This window comes from Acomys minous, assembly GCF_964271855.1.
Source record: "Acomys minous genome assembly, chromosome: 8".
In the NCBI taxonomy this organism is placed as follows: Eukaryota; Metazoa; Chordata; class Mammalia; order Rodentia; family Muridae; genus Acomys; species Acomys minous.
Genome location: NC_140489.1, coordinates 92,475,145 through 92,487,517, shown reverse-complemented (window position 1 = coordinate 92,487,517; position 12,373 = coordinate 92,475,145). Strand labels below are relative to the sequence as shown.

At 40.6% G+C, this 12,373-nt stretch overlaps 1 protein-coding gene across 2 annotated transcripts in view; it reads left to right on the top strand.

Moving 5' to 3' along the window:
- The window catches only part of NBAS (NBAS subunit of NRZ tethering complex), a 302,855-nt gene that overhangs the window by 134,676 nt on the left and 155,806 nt on the right, over nt 1–12,373 (top strand). For both annotated transcript variants that reach the window (XM_084791395.1, XM_084791394.1), the window contains exons 32-33: nt 1,627–1,740; nt 10,867–10,980. In XM_084791395.1, coding sequence (XP_084647521.1) covers nt 1,627–1,740; nt 10,867–10,980 — 228 coding nt within the window. The remainder of the gene's footprint in view (nt 1–1,626; nt 1,741–10,866; nt 10,981–12,373) is intronic.

Below are 12,373 nucleotides of genomic sequence, written 5' to 3'. Positions count from 1 at the left end.
AATAATAGTAGTAAAACAGCAACTGAGCAGTGAGGCCATTGGTTAAAAGCAAAAATAGAGGCTCAGGATTTTTATACATGATACTTTCAGTTTTGACATAAATCTTATTCCTGTATTTGAATATCATTGATTATTAACTAGTTGCTCCCCACCATGCTTGACACAAAAGTAATGAGATAAAATTCTTGCTCAAAACTTAAATGGCAGTGATGTGTTTTTGTTGCTTAGGTTCCTTTGCCTAAATGTTGCTGGAGCTGTCCACACAGGCATTGGCCACACAGCTTGTCCTAGTGCTCTACATTGTGAGGGCGGCACATTGCAACAATGTAGAGCAGTGGTTCTCACCCTTCCTGATGCTCTCACCCTTTGATACAGTTCCTCATGCTGTGGTGACCCCGGCCTTAAAATTGTTCTCCTTGCAACTTCATAACTGTAATTTTGCTACTCTTAAGAATCAAAATGTAAATATTGGAGGGTCTTAAAGAGGTTATGACTTACAGGTTGAGAACCACTGATATAGGCATAGCTCGCACAGCTTGTCTCAAGGGCGTTACGCTGTGAAGATGGTGTATTCGACATCCAGACCTTAGCTGTCCTTAGCCAATGAACAGGTCTTGGATTTTCAGTTTCTTCATATCTAAGATTCCAGTTCCCTGAATGAAGATGGTGATTAGCAGACAAGCAGTGCACTGGACTGCTGCTGTCTTCTTTCCTGCCATGCTTAGCTTTAGAAGTGGTTGGAACCAGTGAAAGGGGGAAATAGAGCTGAAATCATTTCATCTATGTTCTTTGATATGTTTCCACCATAGTTGTCCTCTCCCCTTAAAAAAGTAACATAGGAAGAAAAAAAATAACATAGGACAGAAGCCTCGTTCCTTCAAGTACTAGTGTTCCTTCTGTGTTTGTCACTTGTAGTGTTAGCATTGAATGTGCTATATATATAAGGATTTAAAGTAGATTTAGGAATAAAGATGAAATTCACAGACAAAATTTAGGGAGTTGGTTTGAAACCAGGACGTGCCTATTTTTCACTGATCTTTGCCAAACTATCCTAAGCTCTCTGTACCCCAGTTTCTTTCCTTGGAGATAATAACTTGCTTATAAGGGTCACCTTTATATGGTTGTTGTGCACAAGGCAGCACCCGAGACACACTGCATCTCCGTTTTATGTCAGCTGCTGCTGCAGTGGTCACAGTGCTGCAAGCCGGCTGCCTAGGCCGTGCCGTCTTCCTCGGCATTACAATTCTCAATAAGAGCCACTTACCCTGGAGCACACTGATGTCCTGTGACCTTTTTCCCTTTAAATGTTCTTTGCTCTATGATAGGAATTAGTTGATCAGGAATTGTATTTCCCTGCATGCTAGTTTAAGTGAGGAGACCTGGCTGTGCCGTGGGAGACTCGCATGTGGTTCACTTGGGGGCCTCCTGCCCTCCTGCCTCATGGACTGGCTTTGGGAGATGAGTTCTTACTATATAGTCCGGGCTGTACTCATATGTGAGCCTCCTGCCTTAGCGTCAGCACTGTTGGAATAAAGAGTCTCCCACTGTGGCCAGTCTGAGATTAATACTGAACATCTCTGACACTCTTTTGTGTCTTCACAAAGTTTTTCAATGCCTGTTTTATAGTGCGCTTGTGTTCTGACCGGATCAGCCTCATCAAGGAGTGTGTTTCCCAGTGCCCCACGTGCTACAAACAATCAGCCAAGCTTCTAGGCCTTGCTGAATTGCTCAGGGTTGCAGGTAAGTCATTTGAATGCTAAACTTGTGTGCTACTTTTCACATCAGCCTATCTGAACATCAGGATTTGTTAAATGGCATCAGAACTTTTTTTTTTTTCCTTTGAGAAAGGAAGTAATATTCGCTAGGAATCTTGGCATTTGTACTGAAATCTGAAGTGAAACACACTTACTTGGTGTGTGGTTGTAAAGTCAGTGGGGTCACTGTTACCATCCAACGGAGTGTGAAGCAGCTCAGCTCTCCCAGTACAGTCATATGCAGATTTAGTGTGATTCTGAAACACTTGTTAGAAAATTTTGTGCACTTATTATTTGACAAAATTTTCCTACATTTTACCCCATTCAGTTTTTTCCTCAGTGGTCATAGTGGTGGTCATCTTCCCATTTTCTAAAAGAAATTTAGCATCACGGAAGTTAAACATATTGCTTACTAGTATGAAACAGGAGCCTGACTTGTAATAAAAAGCTATGACTCGACATTTCTTGCTCCATTAGCCACAGTGGTCCTACCTGCTAGAATAGTTCAGTGCTAGTCTTATATCTTTATTATTGACATATATCAATTTCTATAATAGTAATTGTTGGATATTTTGTTCCAGAAATAATAATTTGAGTTTGTTGTAGTCTAAACCATGGGGTGGACTCAAAAGTAAAGGGAATTTGTGTTCATTCCAGTCTTTAAAATTTCAATGCATTTAGTAGACATATAGGTTAATATTTCAAAGTCCCAATAAGTAGAACTATTAAGACCTCTACCTCTAGGAAACGCATGTCACTTTTGAGCTTAAAAGCATAGCATTGATCTATGTAAGACTTGGATGTGTCTGGGGGCCAGCTCACTGCAAAGCATCTTGGGCCACCTGGGAGAACATTGGTATAGACTCAGAAAAATGGTTCAATCCTGATTGTGAGTGAGTATGTGTGACTGTGTGTGTGTGTATGTGTGTATGTGTATGTGTGTGTGTGTGTGTGTATGCATGCATATGCATGTGTGCATGTATATGGGTGCTATAAAGTTGTAAGCTTTATTTGTCTGTTCTCACATCTAGGATACAGGAAAACTTACTGCTTTGGCCACCCATAATCTAGTACTTAGAGACCCAGCTGGGTGCATGCCTAGAAAAGCTCTTTGAAAATGAAGGATGGATTTCATGAGGACTCAGTTTTTACAGATGTCACGGACATTCTCCTGTGCACCTTTTAAGATCAGTGTCTTGTGTTCTTTGTGACCAATAATGAATGGACTTGGCATTCGTCATACAATTCTTCTAGCAGAGTGTTCTTCCCGAGGACACAGGGGCAGCATGTGGAGATGCATGGCACATGAACCCCTTTATTGCAGCTACTTTGGTTCTAAAACTTCAGATCATCTCAACTTTGCTACACCCTACTTTACACACTTTAATATGCTATCTATTTATGATGTTACAACTTGGAGCAGTATAATTGAATCATAGGGCTATATATAAAATTTGTTCAACATATTTATATTGTGAGCCATTTGCATTTACATACAAGTAGCTAGCAGGTATCTAATGTCATTTGCATCTTAACCAAGCTCATGTCCCAATTGCCATAGCTTTTGCAGTTTGAGGTGTAATGACAAAACCTTTGATAAAGGAATGACTCATGCCCTGGATACGGTCATCATTTAGCAGGGCTAAGTTTCATCATGCTGATGAAAACTGTGAGCAATCTAAAACTCATCAGTTCCTTATTTCTGGAATTTTTCACTGAATAGTTTTGAATTTTATTTGACCATAAGTAACTCGAAACTTCCAAAAAGAAACTCTGGGTAGGAGAGAGCCATTAAAGTAACAGAGGCCAATTCATTGTTGCGGTAGAGGGCACTTGGTCCCTAAGTTGGCAGGAAGCATATAGCTATTTGCAGACATATTTTACATTGTGCGTGAGTACTCTGAGCTCTCTGTTGCGGTACCACTGATGTTCTTCAGATAAACCCTCCGAGTAAACAGTCTTGTTAAGTAGCCCAGGCTATCCTCTCATCAAGATCTTCTTTCCTCAGCCTCCTAAGAGCTGAATGAGACATAAGAGCTGCACACCCAGCCATGGATTGTTTTCTTGTATTGCTCCCCATTACCATTCCCCTAAGCTATTCTTTTAAAGAATTTACTTGCTTAACCACATTTTCTAGGCATCAGTCTTTGAAGGCTTGCTCTTGATTTACTGAGTTTTGAATTTTAAGTTTCAGCTAAGTAACTCTGAATTTCATGATTGCTATTTGACTCTTCAAATGAAATTTATTAACAAGTTATTTCAATTTTATTCATTAGTATTTATCTCTGATCCTTGTTACCATGTGCCTTATAGGCAGTGAGGTGAATCTCATTTTGAAAGCAAAGTCATAGGATTAGAGCAGTTACATATTTGGATTTTTAGCCAGGTACTTTAGTTGATATACCCTCTCTTTTTATCTTGTGTTTGCTCTCTTTTTGATGCTGTGTGATGATACTCAGTGGCCTGGGTGTATTTCTTCTCATTCATAACACTTTCACAAGTACATGACTGTTTCACAGAAATCACCTGATATGAGATTTATTTATTTTAGATTAGATAAGAGAAAATAATACATAATGGTATTGGCAGTGTATGTAATCCTAGTTCTTGAGGAGGCTGAGACAGGAGGATTATGACTTGGAGGCCAGTTTGGGCTACATTGTGAGACTCTGTTTAAAAAATTTTGTGTAAAGAGAGAAGGAATAGGCAAGATCCCTTGTTGTCTTACTCATGTGTCTACCAAGGAAGCAAAACAGGTGCACTCCGAGAGACATCTGCTGTCTGCACTCAGTTGGCTGCTGCTACCATGATGTGCATTAGTTGAGTCTGAAATTAACATGGCAGGTGAGACGATTAGGAGCAGGTCTGCTTCCACACATGGCCTAAGACTGCTGTGCACAGGAGCCTTCCAGCCCTTCACCCCCAGCCCCTCACATGTGTGAGTCCTTCTCTATGACTCCATCAGCCTCTCAAGATATTCTGGGATTAGCCTTTGCACTTGGATGTTAGGGGCTTGCGCACTGTCCTCAACAATGAGAGTAGTGCTTGGAACCTAGCCAAGACACAACAGAAAAAACACAACACCTGGGTAGTTTGCTTTTGTGTATATCATCCAAAAATGTAAATATTTCAAGAGTATTAGGTAGGAAATGGGTTTTATATTAAATGTGGTATGTGTATTCATGTGTGTAGTCACTAGTTTAGTCACTGATTAGTCACTAGTCAGTCTCAGAAGCAAGAAGTAAAGGATTGCATGGCAGTTCAACAAAGTGTTTCCAGGGCGAGGCTTCTACGGGGAGTGTGGCAGGTCTTTGTATCAGTGGACTGCGGTGTTTGCACGATGCTGCTTCGTGGTTTGCTCACTTGGTGGCGCTCCCCGTACATACTGATAAACTTCCACTTATTTTTTTTTTTAGTTAAACTGTCTTTTTACAGGGCTTTCTCTCAAACAAGTTATTAAAGGATGAGGAAAGATTGTTTTTCCTTTTCTAACTGTAAAAATCAAGCCGGGACCATCCAGTACCAAGATAAGTTTATCTTAATATATTGTGTATTTAAAATGAAATATTGATTACTGCTTGCTGACCTATACTTTCTTTCACACCACTACCTTTTCAGGAAAACTGAGATAAAAATGTCATGTAGCTTAGCTGGCTTTTTTTGGACAGTGTTGAAGCTGCATTATAACAGTGCCATTGGTACTTGTATATAGCATAGCACTTTTTTTTTTAGTGGAATATATAATCTAAGTTTTCATAATGACCCTGGCTTGGGCCATACTACCTTCCTGGTTATCATTACAGTTATAGTGTGTATGCAGTTGAACCTGAGCATAAGGTTTTTAAAACCATAGAAAAATTTTCATTAAGATAATAGAACAAATGTATAGCCTTTCCTGATATACCTATGTCTGCATTACTGAGATATGCACATGCTATTTTTAAAAAGGTCTTATTATTTGTTAAATATTGAAGGAGACTATGCCAAACTGTTACTTTAGGGTTGGGGTTATGGCTGTAGGAAGGTTAATGGAGTTGTTAAAAGCTAAATGGAGTTTATCTCAGCAGATGATATGAATTAGAAAGAATCAAATCTGGATTGATTGAGGGTCCTGAAAAATAAAAAAGGAAGATTTTTGTAAGGTATTAAAGAAAACAGGTAAAAATAGATAAAAACATATTGGCTGAAATGGAAATAAGCTAGTTAGAGGTTAACTGGCAGTTCTGATTACTGGCCTTGGTTAGTAATAGCCCTAGCAAGAGGCTCAACTCTGGGGATACGTACATATTAGGTCTGGCCACCTGTCCCCAAAACAAAAGAGAGTAATGCTGAAAAAACAGACAGGAATTTTAATCACCTGATGCTCCAAGGAGGACTGGTGATGGTAGTGCTGTCTTCCAGGGACACATCCAGAGCTGCTGGGTTAGACAGGGAACGGGGAGGAGTTGCACAAAGCATGTGATTGATCTTGCCCAGTGCTGGCCTGGTTGGTCATTACATTGTGATTGATTCAGGTGGGCCTTGTCTCAGTACCACAGTCACTGCTGCTTGGTGATATATGCCTATCCACTAAACCTATTGTTCCTGGAACCCTAGGTGACTGAAAGACAAAATGACTTCATGTGAAGTAGATGGATGTAAAAAGGAAGCCAATGTTTATCCAGCTTTTAGGCTCTTACTGGTCAGTTGCAGGCCCAGGAAAGAGTCAGTGTTGTTACCAAAAGCTTCTCCCTGAGTCCTTGTGGTCTCTGATTGTCTCAGCTTAAGTTTTCATGTTCTAAAGCACTTTGCCCTCACATATTTATATTTCTAAAAACAAGAAATGTGTCATACATTTTTTTTTTTTCGAGACAGGGTCTCTCCATGTTAGCCTTGGCTGTCCTGGACTCGCTTTGTAGACCAGGCTGGCCTTGAACTCACAGTGATCCGACTGCCTCTTCCTCCCGAGTGCTGGGATTAAAGGCGTGTGCCACCACGCCCGGCTGTGTCATACATTTTTATAAAGATGACTTCAAAACAAAATCCTTGTAATCCCTTTAATCACTGAGTACTTGGACACTCCTAGAACTGTTCTGTTTAATACTGAAAACGGGGTCTTATTTAATTCTTATTTAAAGTCTAAGTCTTTGTTGTTAGGTGCATGATCCAAAAGAAGTGCACATTGAACACAAATAGTAATTAAGGCAGCCAAGTTCATAGTGAATATGGTGGTCCTCATGATCATATCTTCTTGAATAAAGTCCTATAAGAGTGTCCCGTGCACTTACGGTGATGAGAAGTCAGTTTTCTGGCACCCAGGTTGGCTCTCTGCTTTCTTTCTTTCATCTTTCTTTCTTTCTTTCTTTCTTTCTTTCTTTCTTTCTTTCTTTCCTCTCTCTTTTTTTAAGATTTACTTATTATTATGTATACAGTGCTCTTACCTGCTTATACACCCGCAGGCCAGAAGAGGGCATCAGATCCCATTATAGATGGTTGTGAATCATCATGTGGTTACTGGGAACTGAACTCAGAACCTTTGGAAGAGCAGTCAGTGTGCTTAACCTCTGAGCCATCTGTCCAGCCCCTCTCTGTATTCATAACAGCTCCCAGGCCTTGTCAGACCTGCCTGGATTCTACAGAATCCATACATAGGTCAATAGGAAATTGAACTCCATAAACTCTGATAGGGATGTGTTGCATCACAAAAGCCTGCTGTATGCAGGGTCCCTGTGCATTAAACATCTTCAAATAGTATGTTGTAACATCAATTTAGTTTTACTGTTTTGCCGAAATACTGAAATTGAAGGAAAGGGATTTTTAACATGCCGTTTTGAGCATTTGTTCATATGTATTTATGAAAACACAACACCGTGAAGGCCACACACATTTCTGAGGTAGAAATTATAGTAATGGATATACAAACTTTGTTTTGCCTTTTCTGAATTTTGAGTATCCCAATAGTCACAATTACCTTGATAATGTAACTGGATAGGTCAGCTACATTTAGCTCTGTGGTGTTTTACTGCTTCTATTAGCTGGATTTCTGTTTGCTTACATAGGATGTCAAGGTGCTGGAGTTCTCTTGTACAAATAGTTTCTCATTGACAGGCTGAACTTCAAATACAAGTGTGCTCGTGTGTGTGTGTGTGTGTGTGTGTGTGTGTGTGTGTGTGCATTGTATGTGTATTTGTGTATGGTGTAAAATTACCAAGCATACCCATCAAGGGTAAAAGAGATTTCACACTTGGTGAACCTAACAGGATATGGAATTCTTGCTTAAGAGTCCAGAATGGTCAGATATTGCCAGGGGAGATCTGACAGTTGAGATGAGGCAATAAAACATACCCATAGCAGCGCATTCTGCCTGAACTAGCTGTCGAGGTCTTTGCTGGAACTGAAGTGTGGAGTACAAGCACAGGGGTGAGGCTCACAGTGTGAGCAAGACTTGTTTGATGGTTTGGTGCAGACCAGGGCTTGGTTCTGAGACAAGATTCTCATTCTTTCTTTCTCTCTCTCTCTCTCTCTCTCTCTCTCTCTCTCTCTCTAATAATTTATTTACTTTACATCTCCATTGCAGCTGGCAGCTGTCCCTCTCTCTTCTCCTCCTTGTCCCCCCACCCCACCCCCATTCTCCAGTCCTCCCTTTCTCCTCAGAAACAGGGAGGCCTCCCAGGGACATCAACCCACCTTGGCAAATCAAGTTGTAGGACTAGGCACATTTTCTTCTGCTGTGACTAGAAAAGGCAGTCCAGTTAATGGAAAGAGATCCAAATGCAGGTAGCAGAGTCAGAGACAGTCCCCGCTCCTGCTGCTAGGAGTCCCACAGGAAGGCCCAGCTGCACAGCTGTTACATATGTGCAGAGAGCTTAGGTCCATCCCGTGCATACTCTGGTTGGTGGTTCAGTCTCTGTGAGCCCCTGTGGGCCCAGGTTAGTTGATTCTGTAGGTTTTCTTGTGGGACCCTTTACCCCTCTGGCTCCTTCAATCCTTCCCCTGCCTCTTCCATAGGATTCCGCAAGCTCTGCGTGATGTTTGGCTGTGAGTGTCTGCATCTGTTTCCATCAGTTGCTGTGTAAAGCCTCTCAGGTTCTTGTCTATAGCAGAGTATCATTAATTGTGTCAGGGGTGAGCTTGCTCTCCAGGCCTGGGCCTCACGCTGGGCTAGTCACTAATTGATCATTCTCTTTATTTCTGCTTCATCTTTTACCACTGCACATTTTGTAGGCGGGACAAATTGTCGGTTGAAGGAAATCTTTTTTGGTTACTGGAGATGAACATTTCAGGTTCCATCCACCACATAGCTGGGAGTCTTAGCTAAGGTCATCCTCATAGATTCCTGGGAGTTTCTATTGTCCTAGGTTTCTAGCTTGTCCCAGAGATGGCCCCACTCCACAGACACCAGTTCTCTCCTCCCACCCTCCCCCAACTAGGTCCCTTCTGCCCCCTCCCTGCTCCACCCTCACCCAGTTCCCAGCCTCCATCCACTTCTGATGTCTATTGTATTTCTCCTACTCCCTGAGATTCAATGTACCCCTTTGGGCCTTCCTTATTACTTTACTTCTTTGGGTCTTGGAATGTAGCATGGTTATCCTGTACTTCATGGCTGATATCTGCTTATTAGTGAAAACATACCATGTGTGTTATTGTGGTCTGGTTTACCTCAGTCACGATGGTCTTTTCTAGTTCCATCCATTTGCCCGCAAGTTTTAAGATTTTGTTGTTTTTAATAGCTGAATACTATTCCATTGTGTACATCTACTACTTTAAAAAAATCAATTCTTCAGTTCAGGGACGTGTAGGTTGTTTCTACTTTCTGGCCATTATGAATAAAGCTGCTATGAACATAGTTGAGCAAATGTCCTTGTGGTATGGTGGAATGTCTTTTGGTATATACCTAGGAGTGGTATAGCAGGGTCTTGAGGTAGAACTAGTCACAATTTTACGAGAAACTGCTAGATTGATTTCCACAGTGGTTGTACAAGTTTGTGCTCCCACCAGCAATGGAGGAGTGTTCCCCTTGCTGTACATCTTCATCGGCATGTGTTGTCTCTTGAGTTTTTCATCTTAGCCATTCTGACAAGTGTAAGATGGAATCTCAGAGTTGTTTGGATTTGCATTTTCCTGGTGACTGAAAACTTCAAATTTCCTTTAAGTGTTTGATTTCTCGGTCTTTGGTTTGATTCCATTGATCAATCTGTCTGTTTTTATGCCAACACCACATGGTTCTAATACTACAGAGTGATTACTGTAGTAATTACTAATTTCTATAAAATACTAATTATTATAAAATAGCCAATAAAAATGCCTACACCTGGGCTGGGTAGAAGCAAGGTAGGCAGAGCTAAGGTTCAAGGGTTTAGAAGGAAAAGGATCACAGGAGAGAGAGGTGCAGGGCGGAGGAGAAAGTGGGGATCACCATGGTTTAGTGTGAAGAAGAAACATGTGGCAGGGAAGAGTTTGCTCTGCTGATTGGTGTCATGGAGAGAAGCAGCTGAGATGGAATATGAGCAAGTATTTATGGGAATTTTGGGTGAGAAATAACCCAAATAGGAATGGTTGGAGCAAATGACGGGATTTGTGGCTGGGAGATAGCAAGGTAGCTTAGGGGGATTATATCTGCTTAGCCTCATTGGTGTAAAGTTAATAAAAACCTACCAGGTCTTATATAATAGTCGGTTAAATAAAGATCTCTGTAATAATTATATGCATTAGTAGTAAATATAATAACCTTTCTACAACACTTGTCCCTGATTTTAGTGGAATTGTTCTATGTGGTTTTTTTTTTCAATTTAACTTGATGTTGGCTATAGTATTGTTGTATATTGCCTTTATTATCCTGAGTTATGTGCCTTGCATTCCTGATCTCTCCAATACTTTTATCATGAAGGGGTGCTGGATTTTGTCAAAAGCTTTTTCAGCTTCTAATGAGATAATCATGTGGTGTTTTTTCTTTCGGTTTGTTTATATGGTGGATTATATTGTTGGATTTTCATATGTTGAACCATCCCTGTACCTCTGGGATGAAGCCTATTTGATCATGGTGGATGATGTTTTTGATGTGTTCTTGAATATGGTTTTTCAGTATTTTATTATGTTATTAGACATTTAGATATTATTAATTATATGTGTATAGGTGAAGACCCAGAAGAAAGACGTGGGCAGGTTCTGATCCTGTTAGTGGAACAAGCACTCCATGTCCATGACTACAAAGCAGCCAGTGTGTATTGTCAAGAGCTGATGGCCGCAGGTGAGTAGACACCTTAGAGCTTTGCTCTCAACATGGGACACGGTGGTAAGGGCTCTTCTGAAGCCAGTCAACCTGATTAGCAAACCAGGCTTGTTTGATTATGATATATTTGTTAGGAACAAGCACATATGCTATGTGCTTATGTACTAACATCAATATTTGAGTGGGCTCAGGTGCAATTGCTTATCTCTGATTTTGGTTACTTTACGTTTGCTGTCTAAAACATGCTCACAATTTTAAGAACAACAGTACATGGAACACTTCAATGCTGTAGCATATATTATAGAAAATAACATTTGGAAGAATAACTGCAATTTGAGATTGGATAGTCCATATTTCTATATTTTAATACAGGGAGAAAAGTTTTGAAAAATAGCGAATGGGTTTGGCCCAGATATTTGTATGTTGAACTTAAAGTTCTTGTCTTGAAAGAATAAGCAGAGTTCATAGGTGGAATAATTTTGCATCTACATTTCTCAGTGTAAGAAAATACAGTGCCATCCTATCACGGGCCCTGCCTGGGAAAATCTTATTTTCTTCAACGGAGAGCTGTTAGTGCCACTGCTGCACTGTGGTAGCTCTTGCACTGCTCACTAGGGTCACTTGTTTCTTACTGGGGATTGGATCCTAGGGCTTTATGCATCTAATAAACTATTACTACTAAGCTCTGTGTGCAGCCTCACATGTACACTTTTTTTGTGTGTTTTCTGTATTTCTACCATTAATGAAAAAATAAAAGTGCCTGTTGGTAACCAGTAGGTATAAGGCAGGATGTTTAGGATTACAGTGTGATCCCATTACACCCAACTCCTCACGCATCACAAGCTGACGGGCATTACATTTTGTGAGCCAACCAAACTAACAGAAGTGCGGTTCAGGGAATAGGAGTTCCTGCTGGGTTGTTTTAGGAAGGTCTTTCTTGAAGGAGGGTCCAGGGCAAGGGGCAGAAGGTGTCAGGTGAAACATTTGATTTATTATTGCAGATGCAGATCCGTCTCAGCCCTCAAGAATTTTGCAAACCTGGGCTGTGAAGACCAGACTGAGGCCCAGCTTATTACACAGCTAACAGGAACCTTGCTAAAGTTCTGGTGAAGGACATGGTTTTTATTTAGTAAGAAATTTACAAAGAGTTTTACACTCTGGAAGTCAGTACAGTACTCCCTAACCTCATCATTAGAAAGGTACTTTCAAGAAGACTTGCATTCTCTTCCATTCAGCACCATTGTTCTCTGTACAAATGTTGTATCCAAATTATTTTTAATGCTCTTCATATTAATTTTATTTCTATAGGAGTATTTTTCTGAATTAGTTTTTAGGGTACATATTTAGAGACATGGTCCCATTTACGTACCTTTATTCTTAGAGCAAAATGTACAGTCAGCCTGGAATCTTC